Source organism: Megalopta genalis, chromosome 1, assembly GCF_051020955.1.
Source record: "Megalopta genalis isolate 19385.01 chromosome 1, iyMegGena1_principal, whole genome shotgun sequence".
In the NCBI taxonomy this organism is placed as follows: Eukaryota; Metazoa; Arthropoda; class Insecta; order Hymenoptera; family Halictidae; genus Megalopta; species Megalopta genalis.
In genome coordinates, this window is record NC_135013.1 from 34,197,874 (window position 1) to 34,220,372 (window position 22,499).

The 22,499-nt window shown below is 44.0% G+C and overlaps 2 protein-coding genes across 6 annotated transcripts in view; both read left to right on the forward strand.

Moving 5' to 3' along the window:
• Positions 1-620: 620 nt before the first annotated feature.
• Positions 621-1,735, forward strand: LOC117217935 (small ribosomal subunit protein uS8A). Its single transcript, XM_033465847.2, has 4 exons — positions 621-747; positions 1,153-1,287; positions 1,372-1,537; positions 1,606-1,735. Exons 2-4 carry the CDS (start codon positions 1,155-1,157, stop codon positions 1,697-1,699), a joined length of 393 nt encoding a protein of 130 aa, XP_033321738.1. The 5' UTR covers positions 621-747; positions 1,153-1,154; the 3' UTR covers positions 1,700-1,735.
• A 467-nt stretch (positions 1,736-2,202) lies between these two features.
• sdk (sidekick cell adhesion molecule) overlaps positions 2,203-22,499 on the forward strand; it is a 55,053-nt gene continuing 34,756 nt past the window's right edge. For all 5 annotated transcript variants that reach the window (XM_033466120.2, XM_033466121.2, XM_076526181.1 and 2 more), the window contains exon 1: positions 2,203-3,391. In XM_033466120.2, coding sequence (XP_033322011.2) covers positions 3,274-3,391 — 118 coding nt within the window. In that variant the 5' untranslated portion in view covers positions 2,203-3,273. The remainder of the gene's footprint in view (positions 3,392-22,499) is intronic.

The window sequence follows — 22,499 nt, forward strand, 5'->3', positions numbered from 1 at the left end:
ATTACGGAGAATAGACGGAAGTTATTCTTCACTCTGATTAGTTGACAACTCACTGTTACGGTAGTGTTGCCTTCAACAGAGCACGAAAATTCGCTTGCTTTAATTCTATCTCTCTCGATTATGTTTTTTCACTTGTTCACTGATCTGTGTACTGTTGGATGCGCAATGAAACGGCGGGGATGCAGAACGTGACGTCGCAGAGCACCGCAAAGTAAGCCAAAACGCGACGTTGCGGAGAGGATATTGTACCAGATCTTTGTTTCCTATGTATGATCTCATAATTCATGAGGCGTATTTTGATCGAACCGTTATATATAGTATTCTTTTATTGTAATAATTGTAAATCCATAGATGTGAAACAAATTAAACGCTGTTGAAATATAAATGATTTAAATAAATGCGACTTTAAAGTATGTAACTTTATTTGTGTTGTGTATAGTATGTAATCCAATCGTATTCGTCTTCTTGGACAAGTTGGATTATTGTTGAACAACATCTTCACATTCGCAATAAGCAAAGTAAAAAATAGAACAACTAATATTAGCAGATATTGCGTGTTAAATTAAATAATAAATAGTAACCGTCATTATATAGTTTAGTAGTTAGTTTAAATTCCAAGAACTTCAGCCAATAAACTTCAGGTACATTTAGACAGTGTAGTATGGTAACACTGTTTCCTAGCTTTTCTTTTTCACTCGGCTAATCGAGCGTGTACGTCGCTGTGATAAATAAAATTTTAAATCGCAGGTAATCTTCTTGTTTGCGGTACATCCGACGTAAATTATTTATATGGTAGAGATTATTTTTAACAGAGAATCATTTGGTGATAATATTTTACAAGAAATATCGTGACAAAAAATTTTTAACATTAAGGTGATTACTGGGTTAGGAACAGTGCGAGGTGTTTCTTGTTGCCATTGTTTTATCTGTTGAATTTTAAAGTATAGTATGCATCAATAATCTGTATATTATCTATAATACAATTATTAATAGTTTAACATTTATTCAAGAAGATATAATTGAATTGGTTAGATTTGGTTTACGTTAATTCGAGGTTATGTTTCGATGTCACAAAATAGAGGCAATCTGTGCAAAACAATTATGAATATGTTCATAAGCATAAGAAATCTCACGCGTCGTTTATTGTTTCAGCCATGGTACGTATGAACGTTCTTAGTGATGCTCTTAAATCCATTAACAACGCGGAAAAGCGTGGAAAGAGGCAGGTTCTCTTGAGGCCTTGCTCAAAAGTAATTATTAAATTTTTGACTGTCATGATGAGAAAAGGTAAGAATATACATCATTACTTTCCAAACTATTTACCCGTAATTTATCAAGTTTTATAAATACATTTTATTGTTTATATTACAGGCTATATTGGTGAATTTGAGATTGTCGATGATCATCGGAGTGGCAAAATTGTAGTAAATCTTAGCGGAAGATTAAACAAATGTGGTGTTATTTCACCCAGATTCGATGTCCCAATCAATGATATCGAAAAGTGGACTAATAACCTTTTACCATCACGTCAATTTGGGTATGTAATTAGATATTTGTACGGTTTCAATAATTTACAGATACATTAAAATGAATTACGTGTTACAGATACGTCGTCTTGACCACCAGCGGAGGAATTATGGATCACGAAGAAGCCAGGAGAAAACATCTGGGAGGAAAGATACTTGGCTTTTTCTTTTAATTTTTATTTAATTCAATAAAAATTTCATAAGACATAGTTGAAAGTGCATTTACTATACCTACGATCGCAGTAATTCTCTTATATATAATATAAACTAGTGGATAATTAATGTAACATAAGAGACAAGAAAAAGAATGGACTACTTGAGTTGTAGAATATCTTATAAGAGTTTTCAAAAAACCGCGATTTAAGAATTAAAAGTGGACAGAGTTCATGAACGACTAACGATCGCCCGCAGTTTTCATTGTATTAATTCTGAACATGTAATTTTTACTATTACCTTTATAATACTTAGTAAAACTGTAGTAAAACCAATTATTTGTCATTATGTCTCTTAATGTCAAGGTTATAATTTCAAATAAGAGACTGCAACGAGTGCATACCGAACACGAGTGCACGAAATCGCAGGCCGTTTCTGATTGGTCGCCGTATCTCCCCGTTGATTGGTCGAATACTAGTGGAGCCGTTCAGCATGCGCGTGGTTGCAATTTCAACTTTATTCCTCGAGTGAACGCGGCCGATGACGGTCAGTCAACAAAACTTTATAATTCGAACGAAACTCGCGAACGGATCGGATTGCGCGTCGCGTCGTAAAAATTCCCGGCTCTCGCTAGAATATCATAAACAAAAGTTTCTCGACCGTGTTTCTCATTCTTTCACGACAAAACGTGCGAGCGAATGTTCTAAGAAATTTAACGGTGTTGCCAGGTGTTACCCAGGTGAATGTGACCGTTTAGTGCTGCGTTACCTGGGACTTACCTGAAGGGACAAATCCACGGAGGGATAGCATTGAAATTTGGAGGCCTGACCGTTCCCGTCTACACCGCGATCGACGACAAACAAGCCTTTCCCAATAATCGTAAATTCAAGTGCAGTGACAGTCGAGTCTCGGGATTTCGAACATACGCGATTTATCATTATCGACGATCGTCGCGTTGTGTACAGTGTGTCCTGTAGATATCTGAAATCCCTCCTTCGTACACCGTCGCGCGATTTCATTAAAAAATCATCTACTATCCGACGCGTTCGTGACAGTTCCTCCTGTAATTGTTGCCTCTGTCGCGTAACGTGTCGTCAGAATGATTCGCACGCGTTCTCGCGTAACCATGAGAAAGAAGTGCGGAATACGACGGTGAGAACCGTACGACGGGGATCATCCGGCGTCGCGTAAAATGTAATTTGACAATGGAAGTCTTTGGCCTCGACGCGTCGATCTGAGAAGAAACGAGCGAAGACCGATCGAGCGTATAGGAAATCGAATGGAAGGCTCGGCGCTGATGCTACTCGATCCCGATCGTCAGTATTTTCCCGAAAGGTGGAGGGACCGCGAGTGCAAGTAAGAGGAATGTTGTCTCGCAGGTGTAGGTCGTAATGGTCTTCCGTTACGCCTGCCGTAAGAAAACGCGATCGGGGCTGGGACTCGCCACGTGAACTCGACAATGCGGAGATCGCTTTTGAGAATTGTTTGTACTGCTCCGCGTGGCTCGGGACCCGCGGCGATTCGTGCATGACGTTTTCGCAGTGAAGTGCAATCGTGCCAGAGAGCGGTTAGGCAACAGAATTCGCCAACTACCATGGAGATACCGCGGAGAAATGCGTCGGTGGACCTGTCGACCTTCCTGAGCACGAGGACGCGGATTCTGTTTGCCGCTGTCTATTTCATCTGGATCGCTGGCAGCGCCTGCGCCACTGGTTAGTTTTCGCGCCCATTTTCATTTTATCGTCCTTCCATTTTCAACGGCCGCGAGCTATATCGTATAATCCTCGGTTCGCCTTACAAAATACTTCAGGATCTCGTTAAGAATTTTCACCGTGCAACGGCCGAATATAAATTGAAAAACCTTCTATTTCGTAGCAGTAATCGGAGGAGCACGGATATTATATGCGTAAGAAATATTAATTCAAAATTACGACCTTGTCAACGTATTTCAAGATCGTTAAAATCGTTCGAGGTAAATCCAGAATCCCTTAACCTTTTGAGCTCTGAATACTCCTGGCCGAAACGGTTCGTAGGGACGGAGCGCGGCTATCGCTGACCATCGCTGGGGGCGGAATAAGAATAATAATAATAAATTATACAATAAGTAATAAATTATACAAGACGATACTGCTGACTGAGTCGTTCTGAGTGCTTTGAGTCGCGAAAAGGTGACAGTGCAGGTAATTATTTTGAAATCTAATTGGTTAGAGAGTGGGACATAAAATCGGATTTCCGTTTCGGAAATTCCCGGGGATTTTTATGACCCTAATATTGCCCAACCGCTACCTAAGGAAGGCAAATTACTAACGAGTGCCCCTGTATTAATTTTACACGAAAATAACTGCATATTGATCGAAAAAATCGACAAACGCATATATGCGCCCTTAGTCCAGGCCGATGACTTAGAGAAAACACATAAATGCGGCCTTAGGCTACACGGATGACTTTCGCCAAACGCATATATATGCGTCCATAGAGCTCTAAGGGTTAAATCGAACAGGTATCGAATTTGTACGGTGTAAACGGCCGAATGTAAGTAGAAAGAAACATTTTCTATTTCGTAGAAGTAACTTTTGTTTTACCGAATGAACTTCTTACTTTCTAGACGATTGCGTTGTATGTAATTTGGTTAACGAGAGGACGGAGACGGTGCGAGATGAAATGAAGAGGTTGATTTTTTGGCCGAGTAGAGTGCACCGATGCACGAGCGATTCTCTACTATTTCGGTGATCAAAATTAGCAGGATCTAGACATGTCAGCGAGTATTCTCGCGACAGTGGACTGTCGCCGGCGGTTACTGAAATCCGTGCTACCATCGTACCATTTTTGCGCGACGGTAGTATACAGCCATGTTCGCGGCCCGCCGGTAATTGCCGTCGTTATTACGTGGAAACGGTATTCGCTTTGTCATGAAACCAGCACGGGAACAGGATACATGCTCTCGGCGTTAGAACGTGCCCGTGACAAAGACGAACGTTCGATGTTAGCATTGGAGTGACGGTTAGCTGACCGTTTCCTAAAACCGGTCAAGCTTAATACGCGCCGATTTAAACATCGGTAGGAACATCGCTGAGCAGAGCAAACAACGATATCTCGGCGCTCGGCCAAATCGCTTTTGCATATGTATGCACGTACATACATACATATGTGCAGGCTGTAAGCAAATGAACGGTTGCCCCAAAGCGCGCGCTTTCATTGTGTACATACATGTATGTATGTAGACCTAACGTTTCGACCGATCATTTCAATTACTCGACTAATCCGGGACAGGGAACGATTCTATCTAAACGGGACGAAAAACTTGCTGGAAGAATTAACCTTTTAGGTACGGCTGAATTCTGCGCGAGGCTATTTCTCTGGACGGCAGAGTCTGATATGTGCTGTACAGAGTGTCTGTATATTCTGTCTGTATATTGTTAAGATACAGTTATATTGTTAACAGTTATATTGTTAAGATAAATCTGTATATTGTAAATCGATGTGAAGACAAAAGAAGTGTGAAACAGTGCATATGAAGACGATTATTTGATTCAAACGATGAGCGAGTGAGCTACTAGAGCAAGCCACTATAGTGGCGCGTCGTTCAGAGAGATGACATCCGCGAAAGCCCCTCTATAGTGGCGCGTCGTTCAGAGAGATGACATCCGCGAAAGCCCCACTATAGTGGCGCGTCGTTCAGAGAGATGACATCCGCGAAAGCCCCACTATAGTGGCGCGTCGTTCAGAGAGATGACATCCGCGAAAGCCCCACTATAGTGGCGCGTCGTTTAGAGAGATGACATCCGCGAAAGTCACTATAGTGGCGCGTCGTGCCTAAAAGGTTAAACGAGGCCCGGGCTCTTTGCAAGTCCGAATATCGCTACGGTCCAATATGATCGTGGTTGGTGATCTACTACGACGATAGCCGGCGACGTGGCCGCGTGTTCTCTGTTATCAAGTATAGTTTCGCTCAATTATTAGAGAGGTAATGTGCGGTTACTTGATTTATTACCGTGATATCGATGGGTCAGGGTGCGCCGGTGTCCTGGTAGCGTACACGCTGACACTTTATTGTGCACCTAGGTCAGGTCGTAACGTTAAGTGGCCGCGCGATAATGGACCGTAAGTTGTATCACGCGGTTGGGGCGGCTGGCTAAATAATATATCCCCGAAAATTTTAAATCGGGGGGAACGATCCGCTCGGAATATTTCCAAGGGAATTCGGAGTGCCGGCCACCCTGATTCGCGCGAAGATCGTCGTCGCAGAGATGGAAAAAAATTCATGAAAATCTCCCCTCCGGTAGCCGGGAGCGTGGCGTAGGAGCCACCCTAATTGAGATTTATTACGACGTTAATCCGTCCAATTGTGTGAACGAAGTTAAACCGTTGACCTCTTCGTCGACGATTGCAAAGGATACGTAGCACGTGCCGCGGCGTCGGCGTCGGCGTCGGTGTCGGTTCTCGCCGTACATTCTGCTAAATAATGTCCATCGCCCTCTTAGAAAAATCTGTTGTTCTGTAACCGCGTTTAATCTATACGGGGACGACGACACGCGCGCGCGCGCGTGTGTGTGTGTGTGTGCACCGTTCGTTCCCGGTCCGAAGATATTTGAAATAATAATGGGGTTGCGGTATGAACCCTTAACCCTTTGCGCTCGACTGGTGACCCCGAGGCACCGATAAAAACATGTTTATATCACATTCCAAGATAATTCTTACATCAAGAAAATGTAGATTTGAACAATTGTTAAAAGTATAAGTGTTGTATAAGTCAGAAGACTCGATTTCACGCGCATAAAATGCGCTCTGTCATGTAAAATAGAGACAGCGTAGGTCAGAAAAATCATTTTAGATTTACAGTCAAAATGGCTTCGAGTGCAAAGGGTTAAGTTCAGCTTTTCAACCCTTAAGCGCGGCAACTCGCTTGTTTGACGTAGCCTTCTACCAAGTTGTTACAATAAATCTGTCTTCCTGTTCTGGATTAAGCGATACAGGATTTCTGATTTCAAGACTCAATTATCGTAGCGTTGAATAATTATTATCAGATCTCAGGGGTGGCCCGTTAGGATAGATCTTTCTTTAATTGCAAGGCTGGTCGGTAGATAAATGAGCCCGAAATCCGGCGGACACCCAAAGAGAACGAAAACAGTGAACAAACGGTTTCGGTGTGGCCCATTTTCCAAGATTCGTTTCCGTATCTGTTCTTATCTGGCAATGGGCGGTATCTCAATGGGCCGCGGCGTTGTCTCAGGGAAATTTAATCAACGGTTCTCTGTTCCGGTTATAAAACCTCTCCCCTTCGGGACGGGTCTCGTGTCAACGAAACGAAACGAAACGAAATGAAACGAAAAGGAAAGAGAAATGGTCGACACCGACGCAGAGAAGAGAAGCTCATTATAATTGGTTTCTTCGTTCGGCTCGTGCTACCGCAACATGCAATATAACAATGCGTGCATACGCCCGCCGAACGAAAGGGTCACGTGCATTGATACGCATGCAATTAAGACGGCACACACGGACGCACGCGCTTCAATAGTAATTATCGACAGTACACACAACAGCATGGGGCTCACGGACAACATGCGACCGACACGGGGCGTAAGTCACTCGAGGACGCGTCTTTTCGTTACTCATTGGCGGATTATAGTGGGTGGTCAGCGGTTTTCAGCCACTTCGTGCACGCGCAATTTTTTTTTTTGCAGATTCCGCAGCCCTTTCCCTGGGCCATCATATTGTTTCACAAGCTTTAAGATATTTTCCTATGCAAACTTTTTGTCTTAATGCTTAGAATCTTCTTCGAACCAATACTACCTTTGTCTAGGCTGTACAATTTTTTTCTAGTCCATAGAATTTTTGTACGGACGGTGCATTTTTCTTCGTACCTTCTGCAATCCTTTTTCTAAGTTGTTAAATTAATTCATCGACGCTGGAATGTTTTCTTGGTCCATGCGAATTTTTTCTAGGCCGAGTAGTTTTTTTCTCAACGACTGATATATTTATTTATTATTTCGCTCTGAATTTTTTAGCGTAATTTTTCTCTCGAGTATTTCCGTTGTTGTCACGACCGGTTGAGGATCGCTGTAATAGATTACATTCATGACCGAATCGACGGAAATAACGGGGAGAAATATGCGAATGATGCATTATGTATACCGTTTATTTGATAATTGCTTGTACAATTTATCGGAACGTCATGTACATACAATAGCGAGGCCGCACGCTTTCGCGAACGAAAGGGAAACTTTATCGTGCGATTCCCGGAGTCCGCGTTTTTTTTTCCAGTTAACAAAAATCCGCGTAGCCAATTAGCGTGAAACGCTTCTATGGAAGTGCAATAATACTCGGGGCGTGTACTTAGGGGAATCAACCGAGCACAGACATTTTCATAAATTTCAATGAAAAGAATTATCCCTCCGTTAAAGCCTCCGGCGAGCAGAATTTTCGTAAAATTATCGCTTTTGTGTCTGCGGACAACAGTTCGACGACGATAAAAACGAGAAGCCGGTCGCGATTAAAAAAAGCTCGAGCAAGATTTTCCGCAGCGAGGGATTACTGCATACGAAAAATTGGCATGCATTTCGCATTCGTGTCCCGCGATGAGAAAGAGAGAGAGAGAGAGAGAGAGAGAGGGGAGAGAAATAGAGACACGGTAGCGTTCTTGCGTTTCCAGGTCGATGCTCGACATAATGTAGCCGGGTAAAGGGCATATGAATGCATTCTGGTGTGAAGGTAAATCGAGGAGTGATCCCGGGTGAAAAGCGCAAAGACAATGGGGACGTTTTCGGCGTTTAACTGCCGCCGGAAAATGAAAACTTTTTTCCCCGTTCGAACCCTACATCCCCGGAGCACCCTTCACTGCTCCCTCAGTAACACAGAGTTCGGTTCGTCGTTAACTATTTGCGACAACATCGAGCGTCGCTCTGGAAACGCGCAGAGAAATTTATTGGCAGTCAAAACTGTCGTCCAGCCGAGGATTATGTAGACGCAATAATTAGCACACGCGTTTATGCAAATTGTGGACATTCATAGACTGGCACGACATAGAATCGATTCTCTTGCTTTTACATTACGCTCGACTCCGCTTCATTTTTTAACGAGTTCGCGATGACGAGGATTTCTATGAACATAATTTCCGCGATACTTAATCGGTCACAGTGCTCTACGAATTTTTGTGTGCGATTAACATCGTCATATCTATCGCTATAATGCGAATTATAAAACATAATAGATATAAAAATATAGTGTAATAATAATCGCATAATTGATCTATAAATAATCGCATAATAATCGATAATTAATCGCATAATAATTTTGCGATACAATGAAATGCAACAGCGGTTGTAGAGGATCTTCGTTATCTCATTGGAATCTAGTTCTTGCAAAATGATTCACAGAGACGAATATTTTCCACGAAAATCTGCAGAATGAAATTCGGGATACAGGAAACAGGCAGGTAGAGTCGATGGGTGGTTCTTTGAAGATCGAATTCACAGAATACACGCGTGTAACAGCTTCGGCAGCGATTTAACCCGCAGGCAGCCCGCACACTATAACAACCCACGCATAGAAGAAAAGCCATATACGTATATTAGTTTTAGAGGTTTACATCCGCTAAAACTGACGCTTTAATATCGAAGTGTGCAGTTGACAAGTGGAAAATTTAGATTCCGAAAAGACTAAACTCGAGGGCTTCGGTCGTAGAAATATCCGTTTTGCAGTTATCGCGGAGATATTTGCAATATTCGTTTCCAGGGAAGCTTGAACGGTTTCGGCGGTCGTTCGCAGCCATCGCTGGCGGGGACAGAGCCGAGGGTCGAGGCACCTGGTAAAAGAGAGACGAGCGCTATAGAAAATGGTAGAGTGGAACACGGAGGCCAATACACGAATGGGGTGGGGAAGGCCGGGGGTACTCTCGAGGGCCAGGTAAAGGCCCTTGTCCTCTATTGTGCCACGGGTTCGAGCTGACGCCAGTGATAGATACCTTTCCTGGCATTATGTACACCCATACCAGCGAGCACAGTTACCTTTTACGCGGCGCAGGTTACCGAACGTAGCTGTGCCGCCCTTTTTATCCGGCGACGTAGCCGACCGGTGACCACAACGACCTGGAAACACGAGAAATATCCCGTCTTCCCGGGCGATTTAATCCGATAGCTGGACGCCAGGCGACGTTGGTCCGATTCGCGTAACAGATTGTCCTGTAGCCGATCGAACGGGAATTTTCAATTAGGCCGTTTAGAGTCTCAGGCCGGCCGACGTCGAATTTGTTTGCTCAGCTTCTGACGAAATTCGGCCGCCTTTATCTGCCCGATAACATCTTCTGCGGTGACAGATTTTCGTGTACGATGCTTCCTTCCGCTGACTTCGTCGAAAGATCTTCACCAATAGTTTTCTTGTTACAATGCACTTACGGCTTATGCGAGTTCGTAAGCTTGGATCATTTCTGCTAAAAATGCCTTTGAATCGAGACAAAGCGATACATAATACGTAATCGCGAGTTCGTTTCATTTTATTCGAACTTGAAAGGATCTTCCAGTGTTTTAACGCTACAGTAATGTCTCCCTAACTGACGCTCAGATTGTCCTCAATAGTGGACAATTTAGGAAGAGAAGATACGATTATTCGAGGCTTGCGGCTCGTTTTTATAGCTGTTGACAATTCGTAACTATAAAAATGTACCGCAAGACTCGAATAATATATAATAATAATATATATAATAATATATATTAATAATAATAATCGTATCTTCTCTTGCTAAATTGTCCATTTTTCTGCACAATCTATGCGTCAATTAGAGAGACATTACTGTAGTTCCAAGCGTGTAACAGTCTTTTAACCCTTTGCACTCGAAGCTATTTGAACCGTGAACCTAAAATAATTTTTCTGACTTATAGTGTTTCCATTTTATATGACAAAGTGCATTTTATGCGTACGAAATTGAGTATTGCGGTGACTTGTACAACAGTTACGCTATTAACAATTTCTTAAATGTAAACTTTGTTAATACAAAAATTATCTTGGAATATGCTGTAACAATGTTAATGGTGCCTCAGAGTCACCACTCGAGTGCAAAGGGTTAAATAGAATTAAATACGATGGCGTTAAAATCATTTTGAAAGGAGACATGACAATTTTTGGCGATGCCGTAGAGCCACCACGCGACAGCGAAGGGTTAATAAGGAGCCTATCGTCTTTCCCTAGCGAGATAGCATTCGAACGGACGAGTTCTTTTTGAACAGGGAGCCGATGAATTATTTCGGTCGCCAAGTAACACTGTAATTATCGGAACAAAGAGAACACTGTGAGGAAATTTACGGTCGGTATCTCTCCGACGATTACGAACGGGTTAACCGTTTATCTGAATCGAGCTGTTGTTCGAAGAGGAGAAAGATCGGCCGGCTCCTCGATTCCAATTAATTACAGCGAACACGGATTTTTTCGCTGGCCGGCGATCATCCACTCAGCGTCCCGTTATCTAAACGACAATCATTTATTCCGCTCCTCCTTTTTAATACCCCCGCGGAATCGCGTTCCTTCGTTTTGGTATCGCGGGTGGGACGATCGCTCGGCTTACGAAAGCAGGAAGTCATTACCGGCAGTAACTCGGCGAGACGGTCGTTTTTAGAGTGGAATATGTAGATCCTCGGATAAGTTATTTCGCGGGGCGGAGGATGCCGCGTGAAAATGGTAATTATTGACGCTACTGGCCCGCTTTAGCGTGCCATCGTGTTAACGACCGCAAAAATCACTCCCCCTTTTACATCGAATTCCCCCTGGCGCGCAAGAACTCGGAATGCACTGGGTTAAATGCTCTGCAGAAAATATCTGTATAAACCGCGAGGATCGTCGCGCTCGACCCACGTGATTTTAATGGAAGCAGGATACGGTATCCTTCCAAGAAAAAAAAATCAACGAGTTATTAAACGCGTTGATAGTTAGGCCAATACGTATCGGGTCAGCTCGCGCGAAAATTCCTCCACCCTTTCTTGAATAATTTTAACGATTGCTCCCGTTCGTCTGTTCAGACCTCGTTTCCGAGCACGATAAAATCGCAGTACAGCAATGTCTCCCTTACTGACGCTCAGATTGTCCACTAAAATGAATAATTTGGGAAGAAGAGATACGATTATTCGAGCCTTGCGGCTCGTTTTTATGATTGTGGACAATTTATAACTATGAAAATAAACCGCAAGGCTCGAATAATCGTATCTCCTCTTCCCGAATTGTCCACTTTTGTGGTCAATCTAGGCGTCAATTAGAGAGACATTACTGTATGTATCTGGTCACATTAATTTCTTCCTGCACTATCGCCCATTATCACAAACAAGGACTTACTTATTATCCTTTGCTTATAGTTATTTCAAACTTATTGCTGTTTTTTACTTATTGTTATTTTTTACTTCATATCATTCATTTACGCAAAGAGAAGAGATGTTGGAGTCTAGGACAGATTTCATCGACGATTTCATAATAATCTTGCGGGTCAATGTGTGGAGATTCGAGAACTTTACACAATAAAGCTAGCCAGCTCGACAATGTTTCCCGCATCGAAAAAGTCGCCGTAAAGGGGGCTGCACCGAAACTGCATTCTCGTCTATCAGGATAGGCGATCGATACTTTTCAGAATCGCTAAATCAGAGGGTCTTAAGTCCGTCCGGAGGCTGGCAAGAGTTTCGAAAATCGATTAATGGGTGCATCAGGTGTTCGCTAAAGCAGAACGGAACTCCGCGTGACCCGGGTCGGCCAAGACCCATAAACTCTGTTCCATTAGACGATGGCCCGGACGCCGAAGCCAGGGCGGTCCGACGCCATCAATTTTCACTTCTCGATGGGCGCAGATGCGGGAGAGAAAGTGGCTGCGCATTTTATAATAGTTAAATTGCCGCGATCCGTCTACTTAGGCGTCGTTACGTGGCAATTGCGCCCTTCGGCCCCCGTCTTTCATCGGTGCACGACCGGCTGCGAACCAGGAGCCTCTCGTGCTCGCATAGTCCGCGGCTAGGCTGCTTGCTATCTCTCCGGTAAGCCGTTTCCATCGTTCGCCGTAGGTTGCACAAGGGATCCCCGGGCCCTTCGAGTATGCAGCCGCGTTGCTCTTGCCGCGGGGACGACGAGTACGTGTCTGAATGCCCTCCACTCGTCGACCGGATGTCGCCCCCCTTCCACCGTATCCTTGTCTCCTTTTATTCCTTGGCCGCATCATCTTCATTATCGTCGTCTCTCCTCGTTCGCCAGCTTCCCGGTGAACACACTTACCTTTTCCGTCCCTTCCATCTTCTTCTATCTGCCAGAGAGCGCAACCTTCTCGCGCGTTTCCGATCGCCGCGATCCATCTAGCGCGTTCGCTATTTCTGCGACACCCCTCGAATTTCGCTCTACCTTTTCCTTCAAAACGATCGCTTTGCACCCTCGACCCTTTCCTCGATCGAGAAGCCATTTGAACTCGTAATCCATCCGGTTTACACGACCCGCCGCATTTCACGCATACGGAATTGCATTTTTCGCGACTCGTGCAACGATTATACTGATTCGTTTAGATGCAAACGAATTTGATAATAAAATTTGCGATAATTAACTACGACGATAGCGTGTAATAGTTGGATTAACTATGACAATGATTTATAGTGATGAAGTTAACGTAGACAGTATTAACCGTTTGCACTCGAAGATATTTTAATTATATTTTAATATATTATTTTAACTATATATACTATTTTAATTATATTTTAATATCATATACTATTTTAATTATATTTTAATATATTTCTGTTTTATACGATTTATCGCGATTTATGCATACGGAAGCTTATTGGTAAATACGAAACTTGCAATTTTAACAGTCTTTATATCTATAAACGACTCTGATACTGTTACGGTTATTTTGAAAAATGGTATAGCAATATTTACTGGCGCCTCAGAGTCGCCATTCGAGTGCGAACGGTTAATTTTGAAACGCGATGAGAAGTACATAGCTGGCATCTTGATCTAGCCGACCGGTAACCTAGTTTCCGGCGCGATTAGGGGGCCGGTTGCCGTCGAATCGGACCTCCTAACGCGGGGAAAAAAACGCGAGGCGAATAAAAGGGAGTCCCTTGGACGGGCTTCCCAAGGCGATCGTTCGCTGTAATTCTCATTATTATTCCCGTTGGAGCGGCGATCTAAGCGCGTAAAGAGCCTCGGCCAGCCTCGGCCGGGCCCTGTCGTCTCGTGGTAGCCGGTGCAGAGGCCACTGACCGCCCCCGGCAAGGCTTTCTCGTCTTCCACTTCTTCGTTTCGGTTTTGTTCTTCGTTTATCCGCGATGGGACACACGTGTGTGCGTGCCTTCGAACGCATCGGCATCGGCGCACGTAACTGAACCCCTCGCGACCCCCTTTGCCCCCCCTCTCTCTCTTTCTTTCTCTTCCTCTCTTTCTCTCTCGCTCTCTCGCGGACTCTCTGCCTTCTGCGGGGCTCGATCGGGACCAGTTTCTCGATGGAAGAATAGACGATCGACTGGAATGACTGACTATCGCGGGGACAGCGACTTTACGGTCTCATACCGAGTAGATTCTGCTATCAGTCATCCGACGATCAGCCTGTGTGTCAAAGGACAAACGGAAATTACGTACAGTAACACTTCGAAACCGTTTTCTTAACCCATTTAACAAACGAATGTGATTTAGACTGTGTGCAAGTCCAATGGGCCGTATGCTCGTCAATTATTTATATCAATTTTGATGGCTGTGGTCCAAAATCTGATCTTACGTTACCCCTCGAGACTACTTGAAAGGTAATAAGTAATAAGATTCTGCTATCAGTCACCCGACGATCAGCCTGCCGTCAAAGGACAATCGGAAATTACGTACAGTAACACTTCGAAACCGTTTTCTTAATCCATTTAACAAACGAATGTGATTCAGACCGTGTGCAAGTCCAATGAGCCACATGCTCGTTAATTATTTATATTGTGAGCAATTTTGATGGCCGAAAATCTGATCTTACGTTGCCCTTCGAGTCTACCTGGAAGCTAATAATATGTGAAAATTCCATCGGATGCTTTTTGATCCCCTTTCATCCCTCCACAGTCGCACTGGAATATAAAAAACATAATAATAATAAACAACCGCCACTCGAAAATTAGCGATACTGTCGATAACCAAAAAATTGAGAATATTAATATATTATTTTATATATATATATATATATTAATTAATATATATATTAATTAAATAATATATTAATATTCTCAATTTTTTGGTTATCGACAGTATCGCTAATTTTCGAGTGGCGGTTGTTTATTATTATTATGTTTTTTTATTATTATTATATAATATATTATATTGTAATTAATATTCTCAATTGTTTGGCTATCGACAGTATCGCTAATTTTCGAGTGGCGTTTGTTCGAAAATTAATACGCCTCGCGGCGATACAATTATACGCCTTTTGTAGTCAAAGGGTTAACATCGTCAACCGGCAAACAGGATGCAACAGATTCAGCAACTGCACTTTTACGATCGTCGACGCGTCTCTGCCAGCTCTGGCCTCGAATCCGCGCAAACCAGAGACAGACACAAAACGATCGGCTGAACGACACCGTTCAGAGGTGCTAATCAGATCCTCGGTGCTCATTAACGCTCCGTTCAACGAGAACGAGCCGCTCCCGGAGCGTTTCGTCGAAACTACGGAAAAACGGCGGTGGTTCTCGGCTCACGCTCCCGTCGCGCTGCAGCGCGAACGGCTTTATTGTTTAAAGCATGTTCTTTCATGGGCTCGTCACACCCAGGCTCTCCCATTTTCTTTCTTCTTCAGTTTCGCCAGCCTCCTAGTTTCTCCCTTCTTCTTCCTCTTCTTCTTTTTCTGTTTCTTCTTTTTCGGGTCCCGAGGCCCGCGTTTCACCCGGCTCTTTTCCATCCATGGTCTCTCGTGTTCCGCGTAAACAGTTCCGCTTCGAGATGTATCCGGCTGTATTGAAACCGTCCTCAAAGGGTGAAACAGATGCGCAACAGAAAGGAGAGGAATATAAGCGGGGGCGGCGGCGTGGAGGGGTGCGGGGCGGGCGGGCCGGGGAATATCTCTTTCAGCCGGGCCTCTTCTATAAGCTTCTTTCAGCGGCGCGAAGCCTGCCCTATCAAGAAGACGGTCTTGAACAGCTCTGAAATTCATGAGTCGAGAGCGACGCCGCGCCGGGAAGCGAGACGGAGCCCTCTAATCCTCCGCGTCCGCGTATAATCAGGCGGATGCAGGAATCGAATCGACCGGGAATCGTTTCGGAACGCGGCTCCGAGCCTCCTCCGATCGGCGAATACGGAGAATCGTTGGCCGGGAACGATTTATCGCGGCGCTTGTAGTACAAACACTGTTGCGAGAATTAAGGTATTCCTCGTGTTACGCGCAGGTGTTGCTTCTGGGGAACACGCGGAATCCTAGCGGGGACCGTCGCGGAATCTTCCGGAAACTCGTTGGAACTTCTGCGACAGAAGTTTCATGCTCTCGGAGAAAGGGCAGATTAATTGCCGCGGAACGGACGCAATTAATGCGGGGACATCTTCGATTTTTGTCGGCTCTGTTAGCACATTGTACGCCGGTTATTTCGGACAGTTTCGCTGGAACAGTTTTATAATGTTTCAATTATTAATGTGTTTGAACATTCGCTTCATTTTGTTCGATTGCTTGTCGTAAACGGTTCCTCTCGTATCTAGGGATGTATTATAATTATCTTAGAGCTCGGAGATATACAGGGTATCTCGAAAATGTCTCGCAATCTGGAAACGGGAGATTCCTGAGATCATTTGAAGCAACTTTTTCCTTTGCGAAAATTTTCTCCGAGGCTTCGTTTACGAGTTATTAACGAAAAACACTGACCAATAAGAGGCGAGCTCGGCTGGCGCGCGGCGGCCCAGCCAACGAGTGCACGGAGCCCAGTTCTGCTCATTGGCTCGGCCGTCTCGCGCCAAATGATCTCGCGTCTGATTGGTCACGGTTTTTCGTTAATAACTCGTAAATGAAGCCGCGGATTGCATTTTCACTAAGGAAAAAGTTGCTTCAAATCACCTCAGGAATCCCCTACTTTCGAATTGCGAGATATTTTTGTGACACCCTGTATGTAGACTGCTCAGCAAAATTATAGCATCGAAGAATTTCGGATGAAAATTTGACCGACTCGACCGGCGATCGTCGCACAAGGGTTACTTTGAAGTGCTGTAACTTCGCGACAAAAAATCGCAGCCGAGTTTCTTTTTTTTTAAATTAAAGGGAAAGGATCGAACTTTATTCACCAGTAAACGGCATCCTCGAAAAAAATTTTACAAAGCCCGAGGATTTCGTCAAACTTGGTCATTTTCGATACGACAAACCTGGCAATTTTCAATGTGACAAACATGGCCTCGCATTTAAAGCCTTACAGTGAAGAGAATACATCGAGTTTAAAATCGAAGAAACAGCATCTTAAAGTAGAGGTTTCGAGCTTTAATTTAAGAAGAAAGTCATGATCCTGCGATGATTTTTCGCGAAGTTATCGACGGTCAAAGTTGGCCAATTTTTGTCCAACATTTTACAACGCTATTCCCGTCAATTGTCCTTTTCCGATATTTTTCAGGGCCACCAGTATTTTTAAAACGTACATTCGAATATGCTTGTGGCATGAAATCATAAAGTTTGCGACGAAGAGGACGTTAAGCGGATCGAGAAAATTTTTGCAGCGAGGAGAGAGAAGCTGGCGAAGGAACCGCGCGTAGAAACTTCGACTGCGGATCCGCCCCAAAAAGCAGAAAATAATGGCGCGTCTAATGGGTAGACCGTCTCCGTGATCGGTTTGAAAAGGGGACGAGCCAATAAGCTCTCCGAGACGATCTGCAATCCCTGCATCGGTATGCAGCGAAGGAGACCGGCGGACGAGCGAAAACGATTGGCGAACGACCAAGAGTCAATTTGCCGGAAAAGGAGCGAAAATGTTTCGCGGTACCTGAAGAGAAGGGACGACGTTCCCGGTCGAAAATCTGCATCGATCCACACACACCGCCGGTATTTCTCGGTATCCGTTGTCCGGTCGGTTTCCATGTATAACGGTCTCATCGGCCGAGACACACGGGGTCGGTCTCTCTATCGAGTCTTGAAAGGATTCCTTTGAATCGAGTCATTGCTCGCTCATGGCTCCGCCGCGAGTCCGGTTTAGTCACCGCTAGAAAATTATACTCTCCATTTTCCATAGTTCTATCGGAATTTGTGCGTGACGTGCGTGATCTATAATTGCACACGGATCTACTGTGATTCGTTCAGATCTCCGGGATTTATGACTTCATTTCGCAATGGCGACGAGTCCGGGAAACGCGAGTATTCGAGCCACGATAGGTGGATTGTATTGCTAGATCAAATGTTCGTCTGTTTGCACGATAAATAGTGTTGCACGTGGATTGTGTTTCAATAAGGAACAAGCCAAATTTATAATATAATATAATACAATATAACTTAATAAATATGATATAATATGATATAATATAATATAATATAATATAATATAATATAATATAATATAATATAATATAATATAATATAATATGATTTGATATGATATGATATGATATGATATAATATAATATAATATAATATAATATAATATAATATAATACAATATAATACAATATAATATAATATAATATAATACAATTTAATAGAATATAATATTCGTACAGAACTTCCGACTGGATTTTCATCTGTTTTTATTAGACTGTGCAGCTCAATGCACGCGTGGCATGCAGAGACTTACGAAACACAAGGAAGCAATGCGTTAATTAAAGCCAATAATGCTTTCAGTTTTGTGTAATCGTTAACAATCTGCTGTTGAACGTAACAATGTTTCCCTGTACTCTAATTTTTCTAAAACAATTTAAACTTCCACGACGATCCTCATCGGTTCAGTCACGATTACACTGCGGATATTACGCATTCATGACAACAATTGTTAGACGTAATTTGAGTAAAGCGAGAAGACTAAAAGAATACGAGTGCAAGCAATTTTCATTTCGCACAAAGATCCGCTTTGCGTAGTCACAATAGAGAACAATCGCGATAAAACGGTCGCAGGCATCTGAAAATTGCCTTTGAAAATGAGCACCCTCTGCGTCAACCGCGAGAATCGGGCACCCGGCCACGGCATTCGTGCCTTCCCCCGTGCATTTTTCTCCGCGAAATCATCGGCCTGGTCGCCGGGCTTTAACTGTACAGAACAATTACTAGAATATCCACGGTAATGACAGGCAGTTAAGGTCGAACGTTCCGTCTGGTTGCGACGCGAGCCCAAAGAATGTGGGAACCGAATAACGAAGAAAGTGCATCGAGCAAATGTTTCGAATCCCGTTGCGATCCCGTTCGCGAACACGCTTCGGCAATTACACGCCCCGGCGAAACAGGAAGCCGATTCCGCGCGACGACGAGGCGCCCGGCGTGTAAGGAGGCCTCTCTGCTGCAGGCTAGACAAAGGAAAGAGAAGCCATCATCGCGGCCGCCGTTATCTCCTTTCCCCGGGGGCAGCCCCTAATTTCCAATTCCGCGGCCGCCGAAGTGTGGATGTTCCGGCGATGACCGTGCTGGGAACGCGTGAAAAGTGAAAATCCACCCAGGTGAATGGACTGCTACGTCAGCAGTCGTATAGTATAGTGTCGTGGGTTGCGCAATGCGTCTACCTATAGGCTCAAGGTCTCTATCAGCGGCTCAGAAATCCTCGGTTACCCGGGCACGGCTGCGAAACGACATTAAAAGTGCAATCGTTCAGTCGGCTCGTTACGACCGACGATTGCTCATTACGTTATCCGACCGGGATTCTCCGAATACGGGGGCCCCAATTAACCCGGGAAAGTTCTAAGCCGGTTTGCTCGCGGCCGTCTCTCTACCCGCGCCCCTATTCGTTTCGATCCCCGATTTCGGGATAATGTCTTCACCGGGATGCGAATCGCTATCGATCTTCACGCTGCAACGAGTCTTTCGGATGTGTCTTGGTGGCGCGATCGATGGGGGTTGCAAGCGCTCTGGGGATGAGCAGCTGGATCGATTAGAAAGAGTTATTCTGCGAAACCACATGTATAATTTAATCAATTCTGTAATTGATTAAATTATAAATTTGGTTTCGAAGAATAACTCTTTAAGACGAGAAATCGGTTTTGCATGATTTATTTCGTAATTATTGCAACCATCAGAAATTGTTAAATATACTTTGTTCAGGCGCGCGCTGTTACAAAAATTGTGAATAATTTAAATGTATTCTATCTTGTTATTCTTACAAGGCGATGCTTGTTGGTCGCTTTTATACCACGAGCAGCTGGATCGATTACAGAATTGATTAAATTATAAATTTGGTTTCGCAGAATAACTCTTTAAGACGAGAAATCGATTTCGTATTATTTATTTCATAATTATTGCATGCATCAGAAATTGTTGAATATACTTCTTTATCTTGGCGCGCGCTATTATAAAAATTGTGAAAAATTTAAATGTATTCTATCTTGTTATTCTTACAAGGCGATGCTTGTTGGTCGCTTTTAGACCTCGGTAGTTTTAGCACTACAGTAATGTCTCCCTTACTGACGCTCAGATTGTGCAGAAAAATGGACAATTTGACAATCGATAGCCATAAAAAACGAGCCACAAGGCTTGAACAATCGTATCTCCTCTTACAAAATTGTCCATTTTTGTGGACCATCTGAGCGTCAATTAGAGAGACATTACCGTATCTCCTGGTGAACATCAGGATTAAAATCGTCCGAATAAGTCGACCGTGCTCAAGCTGAGTCAGTCATGACTAATGGTAAAGATTCTTTTACACGGATGCAACGCAGCTTGAATTTCTAACTTGTTTTTTTTTTTAATTACGCGCGACACCTGAACACGTTCTAATCGCACGGTTAGTTGCATTAAACATTAATCTCTCTCTCTCTCTCTCTCTCTCTCTCTCTCTCGTATTGTCAGCAAGAATATCCGAAGTAAAAGAACGCGTGTTCAAATGCAACAGGAAATAATTCCGAGAGAGATAAATAATCCAAGGATGGAGGACGCCGGGGTCGGTCGTTTTTCAAAGCGGAATGATGCGTCGCGGCTGCTTAACAAATGGGTCAGAAGTGAAAGGGAAGCCTAATTAAACGCAAACGATTCGCGTAGATTCCGGCAATCCGGCAACGAGGATGCCCTTATAGCAGATAATCTGAATAACTTATGCGCGCGTAGCATTCGTGAGTTCGAAAAGAAAAGTCGCCTATTAACGCTTTGAATTATAACAACGAGTCAAAGATTCGCGTCGAAGATCACGCATATCATCTACTAAATTTGAATGTCATTCGTTTCTTTTCCGAATCGAAATCGTCTCGTTCTATCAGGAAAATTGTTATTAACATTAGAACTACCGAACCAGTCGAAATGACTGGCTCCTGATTATTTCTTTTACAGTTCCTATAAAAATGTTTTCGCAAGAAATTGTTTACACGAATATCTTCGTTCAAGCATACATTATACAACAACAATCGTAGTAAGTTTAAATAAATCCAATCTTGTCATTGTTATAAAACAATGTACATTAATACATTATTTAATTATTAATTATTATTAATTATTAATTATTAATCTACGAAGAATTTACGAAGAATTTGCCCAAAGATCTGCGAATGTGCACCGACCGATAGACCAGAATTCTGGAACACGCTGTAGGCAGAATAATCGGGGCGCACCGGTCGGTCGCAGAGCAGCAGAAACGTGTTCTTCTGGGTCTTTAATGAACACCTATCGGGCCCGATGTCCAGGTCGGACGGGTATTTCCTGTCGGCCGAGGAATTAGCGTCCGAGGAACGTTAAGCTCGCGACGTAGAATCGACGTCGCGTTCTTGACCGAGCAATTTGTAGGGTGCCGACCGGGGCGCGACGGGACGGCCGCGGTCGTGTGTCTACGGCGGGTTTTCCCATCGGCGGAGAGTCCAAGAAATCGTCTCGAAAGGAGCGGCTGCGACGGCGGAAGGTCACAGAGGGGCAGTGAGAGAGACGGAGAGGGGGGAGAGAGGGGCGGGAGAGAGGGTCACTGGAAGGAGAGGAGGAGGAGGAGCCTCCGCGTGCCAAGTTCGCGGAGCAACCAGGCATCCTCGGCCCTTGGAGGGAAAAAGGAACGCGACGCGACCGGCAGACACTTCGTCGGCGTTGCTGCGTTCGGCCGGTTCGAAGCCAGGAAACAAGGTGAACGCCGCGTTGCAACGCCCGGCAAGGTAAAAGTGAGCATTGTTGCGACTCGGCTCGATAACCGCGGCCAGAACTCCGGCCACCGCTTGCGTAATTAATCGCGCGCCTTTGCCGGAACACTTTCGTGAAAACCGCTTCCCTGTTAACGACCCCTTTACGGCCTTGCGAATCTGCCATTAGAGCCGCTTCTGCGTTAGGTCAGTATTTAGGCGTTGTTCGCGGTCGCCGATTGACCCGCGGCGCGACCGCGAGTTTAGCGTAAATCGGCTCGAGAGCGAAGAAGCCACGCCCCCGCTCGGAACGGTGCGCGAAAGGAGGCGGGGCGAATAGCGTTGTATCTCTTCCTCTGGCGGCACGGCGATCCGGCCGGCAGCGATCCATGACCAAAAGTCAACCTCTTGTAACATTCGTATTTAGGACGACTGTAATAGTGTATTAATAGTATTAATAGTATTAGTAGAATTAATAGTATTAATAGTATCAATTTTCATTTTTTTACATCATTTTGCAAAAATTGGAATTCAAGAGTAATATCCTTCGTCGGTTAAAAGTTTATTCGTTGTTAAAAAAAAATAAAGATACTATTATATCTCGTTGGTTTACACGTTTGCTTGCATTTTAAAAATCTATACGTACCATTATTGCATAAA